The sequence below is a fragment of the Rattus norvegicus genome, chromosome 18, assembly GCF_021556685.1.
Source record: "Rattus norvegicus strain SHRSP/BbbUtx chromosome 18, alternate assembly SHRSP_T2T, whole genome shotgun sequence".
Classification (NCBI taxonomy): domain Eukaryota; kingdom Metazoa; phylum Chordata; class Mammalia; order Rodentia; family Muridae; genus Rattus; species Rattus norvegicus.
In genome coordinates this window covers 67164928-67186660 of record NC_141551.1, presented here as the reverse complement: position 1 = coordinate 67186660, position 21733 = coordinate 67164928, and the positions used below count along the sequence as shown (strand labels likewise).

General features: G+C 38.1%; 1 protein-coding gene and 1 long non-coding RNA gene across 3 annotated transcripts in view; one reads left to right on the top strand and one right to left on the bottom strand.

Annotated features, from left to right (window-relative positions):
- LOC108348868 (uncharacterized) overlaps positions 1-12740 on the bottom strand; it is a 43268-nt gene extending 30528 nt beyond the window's left edge. Inside the window, exons 1-2 of the long non-coding RNA XR_015642636.1 lie at positions 12610-12740; positions 10660-10725 (exon numbers count right to left, since the gene is read on the bottom strand). This is a non-coding gene — a long non-coding RNA (uncharacterized LOC108348868). The remainder of the gene's footprint in view (positions 1-10659; positions 10726-12609) is intronic.
- Dcc (DCC netrin 1 receptor) overlaps positions 1-21733 on the top strand; it is a 1119339-nt gene that overhangs the window by 814381 nt on the left and 283225 nt on the right. For both annotated transcript variants that reach the window (XM_087592178.1, NM_012841.2), the window contains 2 exon segments: positions 18217-18365; positions 19418-19556. In XM_087592178.1, coding sequence (XP_087448304.1) covers positions 18217-18365; positions 19418-19556 — 288 coding nt within the window.

Sequence of the window (21733 nt, the reverse complement as noted above, 5' to 3'; positions counted from 1 at the left end):
GATGTATTTATTCCTGTCAATATAAGGTTAGTATTGCAAGGACTAGTACAAAATTAGTGTATAATTTATTAGTAGCTTTATGAACAAAACATGCCAGCATTTAGCATCAGTTATTATGGGATATTTTAGAACATGAGACCAGGATGGAAGCTCACACCTGTGGAACTCACACCTGTAGAGCTCACACCTGTAGAGCTCACACCTGTAGAGCTCACACCTGTGGAACTCACACCTGTAGAGCTCACACCTGTATTCCGAGGACCCAGAGACCGTTGCAAGGGGATCATAAGGTCCAGGACAGTCTTAAATGTTCTATTTTTTAAATTGTATACATATAATGCATATTAATCCTTTGTCATTAATCTTTGTAAGTGGCAAATATTATCTCCTATCTCATGGGATTCCTCTAAACTTGTCATAGAAGGGGAAAATAGGAAGGGCAGAAAGAATAGAGGAAGGAAGGAGGGTAAAGGCAGGTAAATCATGACTGACTGATACAAGAGTCAATCAAAATTAAATAGATCTCATTTTTAAATCACTTCTTCACAGATGCTTTTAAATGTAGATTCTGTTCTGATAGCTGAACCAGTGGTAGATTGTAAATGGTTTTTCCCCCCAAATCAATAATGATAAATGATAGCTCTTTAAGTCTAAAACTCTTGCATTAATTTGCTTTGATGAATTTACTGTGCCTATATCAGAGGAGAATGTCTGGCAGACATAGTCCTGGGCACCGTGCTTCCTATTCCATGGAATCTCTTTCCACCTTAGCACAATCTTCCCTGCCAGGGGGGCAAAAAGTAGATATAATCAGTTAAGTAGGGACACAGTTTCTGATCACAGAACATTTTACAGGCAGGGGAATTGCCCTGGTTTGAAAGTGAAAGATTTTAAGGTGATGACAATTACCCCATATAGCCATAGGTGTTAAAATGAAAGTTAAATTGTTGCCATTAGTTCCTAGAAGCAAATGATCAAGGATACTTTTTATCATCTCACCATCTGGGAACTGTGAGACCACAGCCAATGCTAGAGTCCATGCATGTTGTCTTTAAAAAAAATGTAATCTGAGCTGAAAGCATACAGAATGGAAGCATAGTGGGAAAATGTCTATAAATGATAGGTCAGGAGTCAAGCTGGGCTTTCACCCTGGCTCCTTCATGTACTCTGGGTCTGCATGAAGTTTGACTTTATAAGTCAGCCCCTTTATATGTAAAATGGAGATAAAGTTGATCGTGCCACTATGTCATAAGGAGTAAAAGAAAGCCTTTCAAAATGGAATGCCCTAGTTCACCTTCCATTGGCAGTCCTGATGACTTAGGAGATGTGCCCTCAATGCTGATGCTGTTGTAATATTCCATTATTCCATCAGTTAATTATAACTATTCATACGATCGTGTTAATATGAAATGATTCCCTATGTCTTCAGGCTAATTTAACTCTTTTATTTTTCTTTCTAGACGTTTAGTAAGTAGTTCTAAGCATAACGTTCTCTTTTGACAAACTCACTATGGCTATGTCTTTCAGCCTACATAAGCCCTTGCTTTTACTCTCTAAGTTAGTTAGAAGCTGAGCCTGTCATTCTTCCATTCCCTTGTTCATTCATTCTTTCAATCAGCAAATAATCGTTTTGTATACCTTATGAGTTTCACTCTATTTCTTGGCACTGGTAATTGGCAGTTCATTAACAACAAAATACTTATCCATGTAAAGTCTGTACTGCAGTGATGGGGAAGGACAAGAAGAAAACTGTGAAAGCATGAGGGATGACAAGACTGCTTCAGGATGCGCAAGATTAGGAAGATCTAGATAATTAGAAAAGGACAGCCTCTCTGAGACAGTATTATTTAATTAAATGCCTTGTTGAATCTGGGGTGATACTGGAAAGTTCTGGTCAGGGATAATCTTGTGTTATAGAGGGAGAACTAAAGAAGTCTTGGCTGTACCAGCAGAAGAGGGAGCAAGGCAGAGGGAATTTATGAGGTGGTAGGTTCTATTTAGAGTCTTAGAATCTAGCTTTATCTCCCCTCTGAGAAGCATCCGGGCAGGAGGGTCTGGCTTGATATAACTCTCAAGATTAAATGGGATCTTGGAGATAATTTATGTTTCCATAGTAGTAGAAGTGGAGAGAGTTGGTCAGACTGAATTTTATTTTATTTTTTGTTGGGGGGCAGATAGGAATAAGGCATGTTGCTGGATGTAGGATTGGAGAAAAGATAAGATTTGGAATTATTTATAAGTCTTAGTTTTTGGAAAAGAATGAATTGTTGGAATTTAAAAACTGAGGGGAAAGACCCATTCAGGAAGATGCCTTGAGAGAGAAGGTATCTGAGTAACAGATCTGAATACTTTTTGCTTGTTAGATTTAATGTTAAGTATATAGATATTGAATATTCATTTGCACTGTGAGTGCCAAGAAATGACTAAATATTTTGACTAGGAAAACAAGTGAAATGCCACATGCAACCAGGCTGATGGCCAGTGAAATGCAATATAGCCTGTCAATTGGTGCAAAGATAGTATTTTGAAACATGAAGGTATTTTTGTTTTCTGATGTGGTAACTTGTTGAAATATCGATACCAGCACATGTCCCTTGTGGATAGGTTACAGTCACGCGTACAGTGCTGTGAACATGGGGAAGTCTCCTTACTTTCACCCACCTCCCCATCAGTCCTGTAAGGTGGCTGATACCAGAAAGAATTGACTAAAAGCAGGTTTCAGATCTGCAGCCCAGTTTTCCAGTTCCCAAGATTTTATAAGGATCCAATCCAAAAGTGTCAGGTCAATGCCAGCAGAGGTGTTAGCTGAGAGCCTGCCGGCTCTCTGATGTGCATTTTGCCCGTGTTCATTAAACTGGAGGCAAAATTTAATGGGATGCCACTCACAATGATCTATAGGTTGAAACCTAATGTTCCATCATTGCATTACAATCATTTTGGCAGAAGCCTGGTTTAGAGCCAAGAGAAGGCTACAGAATTAAAGAAATACTTGGGTACTGACTTTCCAAATCCCTTTTCTTTTAGCCCTGTCCAAATGTCAGGCTAAGGTAGTAGTAGTAGAACGCTGAATTCTTTGTGCCAAGATTCTAAAACATTTACTCAGTACCATGTATGCTGTTCAGTCTATAAAGGGCTTTAAAATTGTAGCTACCAACCATTGAGCATCAAAAAGGACAAACGTTGAGTCTATAGAGCTTAAAGTCTCATAGAGATAGATCAATAACCTGGTGGACTCCTGAGTCCTGTGCTTAGATTCTGGACTCAGAACCTTCTGTGTTAAGTGGCTGGCTGGAAATAACTGCAGTCCTCTTTCTGAAGTTGGGACAGCATTTTAAGCAACCCCACAGCCTCCCCTGGGTTCCAGACGGGTATATTGTATATATCTTAAGAAACGAGTTTCCCATTCTGATACTTGGTTCATTCTTATGGTGATTATACTGTCTCAGTCGACTAAAAAACCATCACATGCTATGTGGCTAAAACAGCAGGTTTCTCACCATTGTAAGCCTTTAAGTATGGAGCCCAAGTGTCAGTAGAGCCACACTCCTCTCTAGATTCTGCAGGAATAAAAATTCTTTTCTTATCCTTTCTTAGCTTCTATTGCATTTTGGCAAGGAAAGGTATTTCTTAGCAAATGTCTGTAACATGTTAAGCTCCGTCAGTATCATCCTTTCATAGCCTTTTCATTTCTGAGTTTCTGAGTGTTTTTTCTCTTTTTTGAAAATGGAAGTGCTCATGTTGGATTTATGGCTTACATCAATTACACTAATTGTATCTGCAATCCAAATAAGGGCATGTTATACAATTGCAAGACCACCTGGATCTGGTGAGAACTTTTCAATACACTAATGCCATCCTACAAAAATTGGTAGCATTGTTAGAATGTAATCTGGTTAAGGAGTAAACATATCATGTTTCTTTTCAATAAACTAATATATTGGCTTTAATAATTTAGAATGAGTTTAGTTTTGGTCTCTCAAGAAAAGTTTTTTAAGTGAATTAATATGGTGGCTTTTATATTTTTAAAAGTGTTCACTTTTTAGCTGTCAGGAAAAACAACAGAACAAAGACCTTTGATATTCTGACATCTCCAGGGTCTTCAAGAGTATATTTGATGTGTTTTTCTTTCCATACATTCTTGGAGACCTGCAGAGCCCAGTACTTCGTGAACATTAAGGACTGAATACTACGCTGGTAATGAAACTAGAAAGTGAACACAGTCCGCTTGAGACAGACCCTGCAATACTCTCAGGCAGAGCTGTACCGTCACAGAGCACATAGTACGACAACACCTCTCCCAGACACCATAAGTTGTTATGTAAAATGCCCAGTGCCTGTTTTCAAGTTGTTGAATACACTCATCTATGTCCCCTAACCAAAAAAGTTACAGGCTATCTCTCTTGTTCTTGGTCACCATCTAAAGCTTGGTGTAAAACACTTGGCACTGAAGCCAACTTCTCTATAAATCAGAGGACATGGAAAAATCAAGCTTGCATTGACTTGGAACCTTCACCTCCACCTAATTTGATTCATAGTGTTAGACAATGCTACCAAGTGGGGAAAATCATCAACATCCCTATCCAGCTATGAGCTCTGTAGGTTGCAACAATGAGTGCATGGATGCAAAAGGAGTTCATAAAGTCCAGTTCTATCTGAGGAGCTATTTGCAGTTAATGGCTGCTGTGCTGGGAGAAGGAGATTGGGGATTTTATTTATTTATTTATTTATTTATTTATTTATTTATTTATTGGTTCTATAGCTATGTACCTACAGGCAACCCTAAAAGGAAACAGTGGATTTAAAAAGAAGAAGGAAAAAGTAAAAGAGCACATGCATTCAGATGGGAAAATGGTGAGGAGGACGAAGGAGGAATTGAAGAGGAAGAAATGAGATAGATATGCACATATATAAAAATTTCGAATAAACATATAAAAATCTTCCTACCAGTGTTTCTTCCCAGGTATCTGTGCCCACATCTGAGCCTCACGATTTCAAAAGTTACAATGCTACACAGTAGTCATGTGCCTTACTACCTACTGAATTAGGTGTCTTACTATCTATTGAATTAAACCAAGCTCATTTCCTCATGCTTGGAAAACACAGAATTCTGGCTCAACCCAAGGCCTGGACTGCTTTAACAGAATTAAATATGTCAAGACTAATGGAACTAGAGCTTGGGTTTAAACCTACCATAATATTCATACCAAAGAGCTGTGTGTATACAAGCTAATATCAAATGAGACAGTTTTGGAGAAAAAGAGAAATCCAAAGTAATTTCATTTTTAAAATGCCTCTCTAATGACACAACATTATCAATAATTCACCATTGTGAAGTGTGGGTCCAGAAATCCTGTCTATAACTGTAATGTAGTTGGATCAGCCTGCCGTGATTGGGAGTATAATAGCTTCAGTGGCATAAGCTAACGCATGTCAGAGGAACATATTGAAAACACATTTGTTAATCTTAACCCAAAGGTCTTTACTTAGCTAAGTTTCACTGGTATTTTGCAGTGAAATATAATCATTATTTTATTTTTCTAGGGGTTTGATCAACTTGCATTTTTAAAAAAATGCTTAGGATTACCCAAAATGGATTTTTTTTTAAAATTTCAGTAGTTTGATGGATGACAAAACATAAGAGTTACCTACAAATAACAATGCATTCCTTTTGACAGATCATTCGTAGTTTGGGCATTTAAATTTAACAGCTTAATTAGCTTATTAACCTGGAATATGAGTTGCTTTATGTCTTCATTGTTGTTATAATATTTTTTGCCTACCTCCATGGAAATATTTAATCATTTCCTCCATTCTCATCGCCAAGGTTGCTAATTGCTCTACTAGACTTGACTATGTCTGCACTGCATATTCATAATGATGGCTTCTAATCACTGTGGCTACTGACCACTTGAATGTTGGCTTTCCTCAATTGAGGGTTGTCATAATTACAAAACAGATATAATATCATATAAAGTTACAAAATATGCCATTTAATTTTTTTATCACATGAGCCAACACATTCAATCTGAGTGAAATGTGTAATATTACAATTAATATTCCTCCTATCAGAACTTTTCAACAAATTTGCTACATGGTTTAGGCTACCTGTGAGCCCTTATGGGCCACATGTTTCTTTTACACAAAGATGGCTTGCATGTGTGTCTTGTGGCTTATTCAGGCTAAGGACAAGTTTGGAATGTTGCCAATCTTACACTGAGTTTCAAAGTGCTTGGGATCTAAAGTTCAAACCTGTCTCCACCCCATGCACCAAATAATTACTCATAAACTCATACACCACCAGAACCTCCCTTGCTATAGTCCTCTTTTTTTCAGTATGAAAATTAGTATTCTTTGAGTGCAAATTAGAGTAATGTCCTTCACTTGATATCAGTCATTCTTTATATATTCATGGGTATATACACCAAGGCAATGGCCTATGGAAAGAGAAATCCGTTTGGATGTGGCACAGGAGGCTGGTGTAACTGTGTTAAGTCTTCGACCTCTGATTTACTGCCCAAGTATGTCCTGCTGCTGCTATCTACGAACAAGCCTGAATCCTCCAAGTGCTTAATAAACTTCTTATCTTTTGAATACTGAAAATAAAATAAACTTAATCCTCAGGGCGGTTCAGTCAACAGACCGAGAGCCTTTTAGATGCTTCCTGGTGATAGGGGACAGCCAGGTTTTCGGCCCTTTTTGATTATCAGCCTTTCTCTGGGAACCATGTATGTGTACGGGCAGTAAAGGTGCTTCTTGGAGATAAATGTCAGTGGAATCACAGAGTGAATATTAATTCCAGGATCTTCAAGGTCAGATGTCTGTCCAGGTCCATTGTCACTGAAATGTTTATTGTCGCTGCTTCTAGGAATGATCTTGAATCTTCCCATCACTTTCCAAGCATCAAGGAAGTGAGGAAGAGAAACATTTCAGCATGCACAACCAGTGCTCAGATGGGAAAAGAACCGTAGGACAGTCTCAGCTATCATCTATGCCTTAAGTATGATCGAAGTTTACATTTACAGAATCTAACTTAGGAGAAGAATGGAGAGAAAACCAGCAGAAATGACCAGCTGATGCTCTTGACAAACAATGACTGTATATGGGAAAAAGGAAAAAAAGAGCAGAGGAGAAAAACTGACATTTAAGCATCTTCCATAGGTTCATTCTTAGACATAGGGTGAGAAATTAACTAAATGGGAACACAAGAAAAATAACGGGAAGGAAAGATGAAGAAAGGGCATAGCCTAAGATTATAATTAGGGTAGAACCCCCTTGAGTGCACAATGTAGCAATGAGGATATAGTAAGGGACAGACACTCTGGTAGTCACTCATCCACCTTACAGAGTTTTCACACACACATGGGCCCAGCTCTGTGTGTTGCCGTGTTTCTCATCTCAGAGAACAGCAATCAAGTTACCGGCTATGCAGGTCAGTCTTGTAGGTGTTGTGGTTGAAACTCCCTAGCCTTCCTTCTCCTATCAACTGAAGTCTTTAATGATGCCCTTAAATCTCTGTGTCTTCATCACCACAAACATCATTCTGGGTAAGGCTGAATTTCTATGTTTTTAGAACTCCAGAATACTTATTCTTTCAATGTCCCCATTTATCCATTTATTTTCACTGCTTATTGTAGATTGATCACAGAATGCCAAAACTCATCAATTGCTTTGTGAGTCTTAAATGATGAGAAAGAGATGGGCTTTTGAGGATAACTTCATCCCTTGGTAGTTTTAGGATTCCTTCCCACTTTAGATTCTCCTGCTCTTGACTGTGGTTCCTCTTTGCCTCCTATGAGAAAAATGTATTGTGTTCCCACACCAATTATCATAGTTCCTGACACACTATAAAATCTGGGTAATATTTAACAAGAATTTTATTTTTGTTATGAACCATGAAGAGTTCAGTATATATCTTTAAAGCAGGACCTATATGAACCCACCTTTTAAAATAAGGCAATTCAAGTACAAAGACTTTAAAAATTCTTGACCTTGTCGACAGGTCTGAGTGATGTTTACAGATTTGGACCTATGGTTCCTGACTCCTGAAGTTATACATATTTCTGCTAGCCCTTGTTATCAAATATTAATTGAACGGGACCTTCTGGCACTTGGCTGTGCCAGGACATCTGACATTTCAGAAACTTATGTTAAGGGAATAGAGTTCTATGTGTTTAGAGAATAGAGTTCTAAATGTTTTCCTTAATTGATAGCCCCTCCCCAAACAGACTGTTTATCCAAGGCAGTTTCTTAGCATCGGAAGACCAGAAATAGATAAACAATAAAATGCATCCCCCAAAGAGATGGTACCTTTTAAGGTAGGATCTTTTTTTTTTTTGTTATGTGGACAAATCTGTCTGGAAAAGACTGCTGTTACTTTCTCCTCTAACAAGTGGCAGCGGGGTTCTTTTATTTAAAGCGATGTATACATGTCTTTTATGGCTCTATTAAAACTACAAATATCAGATATCGATTCCTCCCGCACTGACCACAGTACAAGCCTCCTTCAAGAAAGGCTGCTGGGACTTGTTACATTATCGCCATGGGAAACGCTCTGGGTTGTGCATAAGCTGAAGACACCTGCCTCTCTGGTACTTATCTATTTATAGAGAGCTGAGATTTTTGTGTGCAGAAATTTAATCCTGAGGTATAGATGAGTCTCAAATCAGCGTGAAGCAAGCAGGGGCCAGAAAATACGCTTCCTGGAGGTAAAGCTTCTAAAGGAACAAAACAATAACTTGGTATCTGCTTATGCTGGAAATAAAACCATGAAAGTCACTCTTCGTGGACATATATGAGTAGGTTGAAAGTCTCAATTATTATTTGTAGAAAAATCTTTGCCATATGATGAAGTCCTCTCTTGGCAAGGTGTGATTTATTACCACAATCCTGATGAGGATTATTAATATATCCTGGTACACTTTTCTTCCAGCTCCCATCAGATGTCACACCTATTCATGTTTTTCTAACAGTCGTGGAATTAGGAAGATGAAAACACATTTTTTCCCTAATCCTGTGGCAAAGTAAGAGAAGACAGGAAATGAGTGAGGAACTCTTTTTGAGAGCATTGGCACTAGCTACTGGATTATTTTAATGCTTTTGTGTGTGTGTGTGTGTGTGTGTGTGTGTGTGTGTGTGTGTGTGTGTGTAATTTCCTATAAACTTCATATGATAATGCAACTGTGATATAATTTATGATCACAGCATGTGTGTGTCTTGTCCCCATGATTGTTAAATAGCAGAAAGGATCTTACTTTGGATTTAGGACTCAGGTGTTTGTTCCTGACACTCTCTCAGCTACCCTAGACTCAATGAGCACTCATCACTACTTTATTTGAAATGACTGAAGTTCTTCACAGCTTCTCAGAAAATTCCTTTCAGAATTCAATTTTTGTGAGCCAACTTTTGTCACAGCTGATTTCAAAAAAAAGGTAATATTCAAGTTTTGTTGGAATTGAACTCACGATCCTCTTGCCTTGGCTATCCAAGGGCTATCATCCTTGATTAAAACTGAACCTCTAGACAAACATTTTGAGAAGAACATGGGTGCATTTTGAGCTTTCCTTGTGATACCACATTTTTTCCTCTAAACTTGATAGAATTAAATTGTAGTCACTAATTGTGTGTTATAACACAAAGTAGCAACTTAATTACAGTACCATACATTGTGAAAAAGTGACTCGTGTCCTTGTAAAGAGCTTCTCTTAACGTTTAGTTCCAATTAGAACTTCTTGTACTAGGTTTTATTTCTTTTCCATTTTCTTTTTATTTCATCTTTTTTTACAGTCCCGACTTTACCCGCTCCCACTCCACTCTCTGACTGGTCCACATCCCATACCTCCTCCCCACCCTGACACTCCCCTCGGCCTCCATGACGGATGTCCTCACCCCCCACCACCACCCAACCAGACCTTCCCACTCTCTGGGGCCTCCAGTCTCTTGAGAGTTAGGTGCATCTTCTCTGACTGAGTCCAGACCCCGGGCAGTCCTCTGCTGTGTATGTGTCAGGGGCCTCATCTCAACTGTGAATGTTCAGCCTCTAAGAGATCTCAGGAGTCCAGGTTTATTGAGATTGCTGGTCTTCTAATAGGTTTGCCCTCCTCTTCAGCTTCCTTCAACTTTACCGTAATTCAACACAGTTGTCAGCAGCTTCTGCTCATTGGTTGGGTGTAAGTATCTGCATCTGACTCTTTCAGCTGCTTGTTGGGTCTTTCGGAGGGCAGTCATAATAGGCCCCATTTTAGGAATACACCATAGCATCAGTAATAGTGTCAGACCTTGGGGCCTCTCCTTGAGCTGGATCCCAATTTGGGCCTGTCACTGCACCTCCTTTTCCCCAGGCTCTTCTCCAATTTTGTCCCTGCAGTTCTTTCAGACAGGAACAATTCTGGATCAGAGATTTGGTCTGTGGGATGGCAACCCCATCTCTCCACTTGAAGCCCTGTCTTTCTACTGAGGTGCACTGTACAAGTTCCCTCTCCCCACTGTATGGCATTTCATCTAAGGTCCTTCCCTTCGAGTCCTGAGAGTCTCTCACGTCCCAGGTCTCTGGTACATTCTAGAGGGTCCCTCACCTCCTACCTCCCAAGGTTGCCTGTTCCCTTTTATTTTCTGCTGGCCCTCAGGGCTTCAGTCCTGTTCCCCCCCTCACCCAAGTTTTACCTGAAGTCGCCATCATCTGAAGTGTTCATCTAGAGCTATGGTAGCTGTCCACCTTACCAGACTTTCCTAAAAGGCAACCAGAATGAATTACTCATCAGATTAATTTTTATTAATGTCTCCTGATTCATCAAATTCTTCTCTCTTCCTTAAAACCAATTCTTCCAGCAATGAAAATCTTAAATGTTTTTCAATAGCAGTTTTCACCAAAGGCACTGCACTCTCCCCTCTGATACCTTAAAATTAATCGTTAGATTGATTCCTAGAATTACTATATGTTTAGACATCTACTCTTACTAAGTACTATAAGAACCCACGATAAATTTCTAAGCAGTTTTACCTGCTTACAGTATTTTAATGTTTTCTTAGAATATATCTGCCTCGGAATATTTCACAGTGCTGAAGACAGGACAAAAGAGTAGCATTAAACTTCAAAGCCAGCTGTTCCTTGAATGTAAACATTCCGATTGCAGTGGGAAATAAGTTAGACCCAGCTTCTCTGGGGGTGTAAACACCTTCACAGCCCTGCTGATAATCAGATTTTTGTAAATGGGAGAGTTTTTCCTGGACTCCACTTTGAACAAGAGCTTCAGCTTTATGTTAGAATTCAATGTGTTAGTTACTCTGCTATGTTCGCTTTACTATGGAGTGAATGGGTGGTTCTCGAAGCTATGCCTGTGCTAAAGCTTCTACAGATTGATCGAACTCCCACAACCATGTTCACTATGATCAGGATAATACAATCAGTCAGCACAATCAAGTTTATAACCTAAAGCTGCCATCGACATACACGAATTGCATGAGTTTGAAACTTAGTTGTACTTCTCGATTTTTAATGCTGTATTTACATTTTCTGGATCATAAAAGCAGTTATAAATCCCTGGTTTAAATGGGCTACAATCTTGGAGCCTGGATAGATGCCTCAGTGGTTAAGAGTCCCGCCTGCTCTTCCAGTGAATCTGGGTCTAATACCTTCGACCACAAGGCAACACACAATCTTCTCTGACTCCACTCTCAATGGATCCAACATTCTCTTTTGTTTGCTTGGGATCTGTGCATGCACATAGTTCACAGGCATGCAGACAAAGCATTGATACAGAAAGTAATTAAATAGCAGTTACTGAATAAAAATAATATTCGATAATTCCAACAAAGAGGCAAAAATATTCGCCACACTTTTCATTTTTTTGGCAATGTTTTAAAACTGAAATGTAATATGCTGAAGTTTATATGCTGTTTGCAGAAATGTTACTAATAGTTGCTGTAGTGAAAATTTTGAGCTATCTTACTAACAGAATATTATCATTTTGTTACACCCTTTAATCGATGTAATTATTAAACTACTTAACCTTAGTGTGACTCATTAGGACTGTTCATAGAATATGAACATCACACATATAATCACACTGAGGTATAATCACACATACCTGTATATTCCTAAGTAATACATAAGTTCTATGTTACACAGTTCCCACATTGTGCATATTCTTATGTAGCTGTATCTGTACACTATTTATGCACAGTTAAATACATGTAATGCATGTACACAGTATCATGCATTAGTAGAAAAGTACCTATTAAAACTTGTTGCGGTAAATAAAAAAAGGCAGCATGACAGGTTCCCTTGCATACTCAGGCGGTTGCTCTCTCACTAGTTCAGGCTCCGTGGGGCCATAGGAACTAACGCTAATTTATCTCAGTAGCTCCACACTGTCCCCAAGTACTCTCAGACCCAGGTGGTGTGCGAGCCGTTCTAGCATGGCACGTTGCCACGCTGCTTTACTTTCACTCACAGTTCCCTTGGCGGGTTGTTACCATGTCAGGCACACACATCCCAAATCTGAGGCGTGTTTGGTGCATCTGCACCCTCTCTTGAACTAGATTAAATCTCCACATGAAAGAACACACCACGTAATAACCTCTGATCCAATAGATAAGATATAATTGGCCTACCTAGACGGCACAAGAATCCTGTACACATCCGTCTCTTATAAATATTCATAGCAACCTGTAACTATGCACCGAGAAGAATCTTAACATCTGCGGCCATGTTCATCTCCCAGCTCCTTCTCTCCTGCCTCTCCCTCTCCTTCTAAAGCCTCTGGTCCCGCCTCCCTTCCTTCTCGTCCAATGACTGGCCTCATTGTATTTTGTCTGCCTTCACCTGCAAAATGACGTCAACCTACAAAAACCTAGAAGCGAAATGAAGAGAAAATAATTGTTTTCTCCAAGAGAAACCTTTAACACTCCTGTGGCTTCTTACTACAAATCTACCTGTGTATTTTTTTTAATTCCACCTTGCCAAATTACCATCATATCACCTAAATATGTCTCATTCAGTCAAGATTCATTACAATGATAATTATGTTGCTAGTAGATTTTCTGATGTTGCCTTCCGTACGTAGAGAATAGAAACAGATTTCATAGAAATATTACTAAAGCTGTTAACTACAGGATTAAAAATTCAAGAGGCAATCAAAGCGTGCACTTTATTATCAATAATTGTGAGTAGTTTCAGAAATGAGTTACATGTGAAATGTTCTTTTAGCAAATCATTGGCAGTAGAAATTTCTCCTAAAAGGAAGAGAACTTTGTGTGTAAAACCCATTCAGATCACTAGAGAAGATTTCTTAGATTGCTCGTTATCCTTAACACTCACCCCAAATCACTTTTAAATTATTAAGCAGATAAAGAGAGTCATCTTGAGATTTCGGTCCTGACTTGAGGGTATATGACTTATGAATCATTATTTGAATGACAACACATACAATGCCTTTTTAATTTTTTTTTCAGAATGAGGCATTTCTTTGGTTCTTCAAGAGTAATAGCTGTTAAATTGACAATTTAGGAACATTAGAACTCATTGTACTTTACAGTCTTTTAAAAGAAAAAACTTTAAATATTCAGATGTTCGGCTACACATCCGCTGACACTAACATTTGTCTTCATTTCAGATTTCCAGCTGAGAACCATCAGTGTAATGGCTGAAAGACATTAGCTCAGCCAGTGTTCTCTGGGCCGAGGCATTCCTTTATCTTCCTTAACCGTTTCCTTGAAACCTTTAGATTCATTTTCTTGTTTAGGGCAGATTTTTGAAATCCCAAGAATTTAGACTACACAGACTGAATAAAAAATAATTTAGGCTTTTGAGATTTAGGAAAGCACATTATATATAGCCAGATGCTTTAAATGATATGACAAAGAAAAGGAAAGGATGCCATAGCTACTTGTGCATATGTTATATGACTTCTTGTTCAAGAGAATAACATTTAAAACACTGTTGGGTATGACCCAGTGAACCGAATGCCTTTAAAATGCTTATCCTTGAAAGAGTGAAAAGGAGCTACTATAAAAACAAACCAACGTTTTAATTTACTGGTTTTTGAGTAAAAGTTGAAGATGGGTCTAAAGGAATGGCTCAGCTATTGAGAGAACCACTGTTCTTAAGGAGGACACGGGTTCAATACCCGGTACCTACATGGCAGTTCACAAGCTGTAACCGCAGTTCCGGGAGCTTGAGAATTCTCTTTGGAGGTTTCAGGGCAGCAAGAACGAATGTGGTCCACAAACATACATGAAAGCAGACACTCAGAAAATAAACAGTAATGATGATGACAAGTAAGCGAAGGTTGAGGATGTCTCTAAGGTGAAACGATTTTCCTAACACAATTCCCAATCAGTAATTGTGATTTGAGAGAGTGAATCACTGATTTTGTTCTAGAACGAAAGTAGCCTGAGATATTTTAACACATTAGTCATTGCCATTCAGACTCACGAACCCAGATGACAGTAACTATGGACTCACACCTTCAAATATTCATTTACTGTTTTGGTAAGATGAAAACAGAAAGTCAATAAATTATTTAATAACAATTTCAGGTAAGAGATGAATTAGGTAAGAGTGCCAGACTCCCTGATGGTCATCCTGCTACCTATAATCATTTCGTTGTAGTTCATTAACCCATGGCTCCATCTCTCTCTCCTTTTTTCTTTCTTTTTTATTGGTCACTTTATTTATTTACACTTCAAATGTTATCCCTCTTCCCAGTTTCCCCTCCACAAGCCCCTATTCCCTTCTTCCTCCCCTGTGTCTATGAGAGTGCTCCCGCACCTGTCCACCCACTCCTGTCTCAGTGACCTAGTGTTCCCCTACCCTGAGTCACCAAGCCTCCACAGGACCAAGGGGCTCCCCTCCCAGTGGCTCCAGATAAGGCAATCCTCTGCTATATACCCAGCTGGAGCCAGGGGTAACCCCTGTGTACACTTTGGTTGGTGCATAAGTCACTGGGAGCATTGGGGTATCTCTCCTACCTCTTCCTCTCTTTCTCACCCCCCACTTGCTTTTCCCTCCCCTCCTGTCCTCAGTACGATTGTATTGCATGTGATTGATTTTGGTTAAATAATTGACTAATATGTCACTTGAAGGTTAATATACATAAAAGTTTTATGAGTAAATGCTTATCTTATAATACATATGACCATATATAATCACAGATTTCTGTTCCAGTGTAAACAGTGACATCTAATATATTTCATTGACTGCACTGTGACTATTTAACTTGTCCTTAGACACAGGTGTTGCATTGAATTTCTACCATAATCAAATATTAAATTTTTAAAATGGAGTTGGTTAGACTGACATTGATTGATGAGTTACTAGCATAGATTATGCCCCTGTCCTAAAGTCATTGCATTATTGGAAGAAATAGGTAGCTTGAACTGAGACGGAAAGAAATTAGATGCGGCTTGCCACAAATTATTGTCCAAGGGGATCAGTATTAAACACATCTTGGAAATGATGAGCAGTTGAACCCATTAAGTTTCTTGACTGACACACTAAAATGTAACGATATGGAAGGCTGGAACTGTTGTTAACTATTGATTTCACATCTAAGACTCACTTTTGAATATTTGTTTGTATTCCTTTTAGTTTTTCTCTTCTTTGCAGCTCATATGCACATATCATGTATGTGATACCACATTAACTATATTTTAACATATTTTCTAGAAAGTACCTGAATACAAGCATTATTGTTTTGAATTCATTCTTACATATGTATAAATATACACCTGCAACTCACACATGAAAAACATATTACCCATATATGTAATTAGGACCAAAATTCAAAACGAAAATACTACAAACTCTTACAATTGAATTTGTGACACTGCTATGAAAATTAAATACTTAAAACTCAACTGAATCCCTAGGGACGCCATGAAAGGAGAAGGAGCACCTTTAATCTTATTCAGAGTATGAAATTTTGATAAGAACTATGCTTAATTGGTTTTAATTTTTCTATGTAAATATATTCAGGTGTTTAAGGCTGTGGTGTCTTAATACATGAGAGTATCTATAATATTCTTTCCATGTTATAAAACCTTAAGCTATATTTTAAGGTACAGTAAGATATAAGATAATGACTTAGCATTGAGACTTCATCCTAGCAAAGAAAATGTTCTCCCTGGTCAGGCAGCCAGTGACGCACTTGAAACATACACTCTGAATGGTCCTTGGTATCTGTTATATATGCTTGGAATTCTCCTAAAAGTCCATGCCCATGCCTCCTTCCCTGAATAGTGTCCAATGGCCATTAGCAATGTAGACAAGTACAACCAATGAATAAATGATGAGCATTGGCACCACCCATGTCAACTAGGTCCATATTAGGGTAGTAACGGTCTGATGTTCTGTAATCAACAGCATTTAATAAACATAAATACCCATTACAAAGCACATGGACTCACATGGACACATACATATTCCAACCTTATGCTCATCATGATTCTAAAGACATCAGCGATCACTTGTATTAAATAATCACTTGTATTGTCTAATCAATAAGGAGTACATGACATAATATGCTTTAGGTTACTCAGTAACAACAGGGTTGGTAATTTCTCCAGTGGTTTTATCCATGTGAAACAACATTCTCGAACAATTCCTGTGTAGCAAGCTTTGTGCATAAACTCTTGACACCATGGCGGGTTCCATTATTAGCTAATCTAGATGGTGCTTTAACTGTTTTCACTGGGAATGTTATGATACCAAGTAGCAACAGCCAAGATCAGCTGCAGGGGACACATTTCATTCTCAGGGCTTACAAGTGGGAGCTGCACATACCCCTACAGTGTATTTCTTTACAATGCCTGCTGGAAACGGCTATGAATTTAACATCTCTTATTCTCTGGTTCCCAAGCCTCAAGATTGTTTGACTTTCTACAAAGTTGATGCTGGTTTTTTCATGAGGGATATGTGGGTGTGCACCGTGTCTCTCTCTAGTACAGCCTCGGCTCTGACGGGAAGACTTCCCGTCAGATTCTCATGGGCTTCATTCAGGACAGAGGAGTGATGCATAACTTCTCATGCCACAGTTTTAATCCCAGGATGGGTGTAGCACCCATTCTTAACACTTTCTTCTCTGCAAAGTTTCCCCCTAGTGCCTAAAGAGTCAGGTGAAAGCAAGTTCATAAAAACAAACAAACCAAAAACAGTAAACAACAACAGCAACACCCTGCTCACTAGTAAGTAGAATGAATTTGGATTCTATCTTACCACCTCATTGTGAGACAAGTGAGGAGTAACTGAAATCAGTTCTTCTATTCCAGTAGCTTCATGTCAGTCTCCCAGGTCCCTAGATTTATTTTACCTTGGGAAACCAAGACGGGGAACCTTAAAATCTGTCTCAAATTTTTAAATATTACATATTCCTCCCATGATTTGTCTTAACCAAATCATGAGTTAATTGCAGTTTGTCTCTTGTCTTTTGCTTTCTTCATTTGAGGAATAACAGCATAACTCAAGAAGGAACATTCTTCACATATTTCCATTTATTCTAAATATTAGATACAAAACCAGATTGAAATATTAGCTTTTACTGACAGAGAAATCTAAAAATCTGTGACTCTTCAAATACAACTAAACAGAATGGTTTTGATTCTAGATAATGGTTCTGTGCTATCTAATTTCATTAGGAAACAAATGACTTATCCTTGATTAAGAATGGTTATGAGAGAATATATAGAAAGGTTAAACTGAAAATAAAATCCTTTATAAAAAAGTTAACAGGAACCAGAATCTGCTACATGATAAATCGCTGACCGAAAGACCACGAGATGAATTATGCATAGGTGCGTTGCTCATTTGATTAAACGAAATCATAATATTAAAGTTATAAGAATTGTAATTTCTTCTTCTTTCAGCAGCTATTAACAATAAAGGTGGGAAAGCCTACTAGCAGAGTGAAAACCTTTCTCGATTAAAAGTTTAGATTGAGAAACTTAACTTCTCTCTGTCATCATCCTAGTCACTTTTACTCTGGCCAGCCCCCTTAAGATATGAAATTAAATGAGTTATTCAATGTATACACTCTTTCCTTTGAGTCAAAATTGTTTATACAAGTTTCATTTTCTTGTACTTTCACATTTTAGGCTAACATTGTTATTTCTTGTTACCCTACAAATAGCGCAGACTATTTTTTTCTCCCTTGAACTGTACAGATTAAATATGTGTTTTAAGAAAGCAAGTATCTTATTTACATCAATTTCTTTTATCCACAGTGCAAGTTCCAGGGCCAGTAGAAAACCTGCACGCTGTATCTGCCTCTCCTACCTCAATTCTTATTACATGGGAACCCCCTGCCTATGCAAATGGTCCGGTTCAAGGTTACAGATTGTTTTGCACTGAGGTGTCTACAGGAAAAGAACAGGTGGGTAAGAAATGAGCCTGACATCTATCTCCAGGGTGACTATAGAGCCAAAGACATAGGATGCTTGCCAGATCCCGATACAGTTCATTATGTAGCATGATTATTGAATAGCTCATTCTTTCCAAGTACAATCGTTGTGATTTAGAGAAGAAAAGTTTCAGTCTACACCACATAAAACTAGTGGCAAATTGTCTGAGAGTTTCAGTATCTGTAGATTTATTTCTTCAAACAGAGAACAATCTATGATTTCTTGACAAATTATTTAATTTTGGGCACTTCTTTTTTTTTTTCTTTCAAAAATCCATTTATTTGTCTTATTCATTTTATATCTGGTCATAGCCTATTTTCCTCCTTTTTTGCTTAGTCCCACACTTACAAATCCCTCCTCCACACCCCCCCCCTTCTGTTCAGAGAAAGAGGAGCCCAGCTTGTATACCATCCACCCTGGGATATCTGGTGCAAGTAGGACTAGGCATATCCTCTTCCTCTGAGTCCCAACCATGCAATCCCAGTAGGGCAAAGGGATGCAATGGCAGGGAACAGAGAGCAAGATAGCTAACACTCTACTTGATAGTGGACCCACAGGAACACCAATCTGCACATTTGCTACAAATGGGTATACGACCTATGTCCAGCCACTGCATGCTTCCTGGTTGGTGGCCCAGTCACTGTGATCTTCCATGGTCCCAGGTTTTTTGACTCTGTAGGTCTTCTTGTAGTGTCTGTGACCCAATTTTGGGCACTTCTATTAGCAAGGTTCTGAGGTGAGTAGAATAACCCAGACTACTCAGTGCTCTGGGTGGTTTTAACAAATTGAAACTTAATGACTATAAAAATCGCACGATGATGTTTTCACATGGATCTGCAGAGTAGTTTGGACTTTAGTGGGGGAGTGTCTGGCTCAAGGATGGTTTTACAGCAATTCATTAAAGGGCTAGAGTGTGCGTCTATAAACGAGTGTCTAACATTCAATTCGCTGACTGCCCAGAATGGCTGCCATTTCTGCTTTAATGTGCTTCCTTAATAACGATTCTGGCATTTTATATCTCCAGAATATAGAGGTTGATGGACTATCTTATAAACTGGAAGGCCTGAAAAAATTCACGGAATATACTCTTCGATTCCTTGCTTATAATCGTTATGGTCCGGGAGTGTCTACCGATGACATAACAGTCGTTACACTTTCAGATGGTAAGTGACTGACGAAGGGTGACGCTTAACTCACGTGTCTGTTGAAAAAAAAGAAAAAAACGTGTGCATATGTTATTGATTCTGTGGTAAGGATTTTTTTTTGGACTAATATGCTTTGCAATGTTTTACGATAAGTAAAAGACATAGGCAATTTATTCACAGTCCTGTCCTCCAATTTAGATTTTCGATTCAGTTGCCTATACTCAGTCAGAATGGATTAAAGGACAATCCCCAAACTATGTCTACTGTGTAAGAGTTCAAATTATTCCTGTACATGTGTTTGCTCATTTCTATTAGTGTGTGGAATAATATAGATGATATGTTTCTCTCACTTATCATTTTTAAAATGCACAGATGATTAAAAGTATAAATGATGGACTATACAGCTTAATTAGTAAATATACCCGAAGGATTTTTGTTAAGTAAACATGCACTTAAAATATTAGAAGTGAGCTTGAAAGTGTACACCTTTCTTTCCTCTTGCCTAACAAATGAAGATTAGACATATTTTTCAAGTGAAGTAAAAGGAGGAAGAAATCGTAATGAAGATAATGGATTTAACTGGATGGTGTCAGGGGAAGCCAGTTACCAAATGAATAAATGATAATGAAAGCCTGGGAAATTTAATAAATGTTACAGGCAAGTATATGGTTTAGAATAGCACTATGGAGATTCAGGCAGGTGCATGGCAGAGACATCCTCATGAATACTAAAAGGACCAAAAGCCAGCTCGAGGCAGCATGGTTTCCCTGTTAGTATGTTTAGTTTTATAAATTATTGATATTTTGATTAAAACTGCCTTCAATTTCTGATTCTTGACCTAACAGTCTTTAATCTGGGAAAGTATTGAGGGGGATACCTCACAGAATATCAATGGCAAGAAGAAAGACAAGCATGTTTTTAAGGTTATTCCAAAGAGAATACAGGATAAGGCTCATTTGCAATCTCACTTAAAAGGGTATTTTAATGTTAGGCCACTTCAGTATTAATTTTAATGCAATTCTTCTTTCCAACCATCTGATTCTGTTATTCAAGACAGAACAGAATATGCAGTGACTGAATAAATTACTTTATAGCTTATAATTATAAAAATAAAAGAAAAACAAATGAAAATGAGTATTTTACATAATTTATGTAGATTTCATTCACACTCTGAACTGTAATACTGCAGTCTTATTCTCCACTTTGATTTTAAATGTCATAAGTGAGAAAGATAGATTGTTAGTCATTAGTCCAAGAATTATCTTCTGGAAATGCTGCAATGCGCAGAAAATTGTCTGTCATTGATAAAGAAACTCTATGACTATCACCTCAAGTCAAAGTAGTGGTTGGGATTACTAAATTCTCTTTATTAGATGCATTTGATAAGAAAAATGAGGGATCGTCGGGTGCTCCTGTGTGGCACCCTGACCTCATCTGTAACACCATCTTTATCATCAACTCAGAGCCTTTAAACGTTCAATAAAACATGTGCTATTGGCTCCCACCTGGACAGTACCAAGTTCCCCTCTGTCTACTTCATCTCATGCTTGCTCTTCTCCACCATCCTCTGTTACCCACGCTAAGGTCCTGCACCACACTGAGATGAACTGACTTACATTAAAGGATCTCCTATTTTCACTCCTCTGTTGCACAGCACTGGTCTCCGTCGATTTTTGGTGTCATAAATAAAAATCAAATAGGCTAACCTATGCCCACACTAAAAGAATGAATGGCATATGTATCAGTGTTATGTGGACCAGTACATAGTTCTGTTTTCTATTCTGTTAAACTTGTAAGATAACCTTTTGCCTATTTATGTGTTTCCATCAACTTGTGAAATTTGCAGCAGTAATTAGACAGGTTCGTCCAAATCTCGGCAAAGGATTTATATAAAAGTGAACTGTAGGATTTTCCATTTGAGGACTACTAATTTAACATGTAAACATATATATGTATATGTATGTATTCCTCCTTAAAACACAGGTGTAAATATATGAATAATCCTTGAAGGAAACCACTACTCAGAATTTATACTGGCACAGAGAAAAATGTTTATGACAAAATTAAAAGTGAGAAATCTATTGTATGAACTCAATATTCTAATGATTTTCTAGGTCTGCTAACTTACTTGTAAATACCTTTATCCAGATACCTGCCATTTATAATTTAGCTCTACTACGATATTTTCTTCTGGA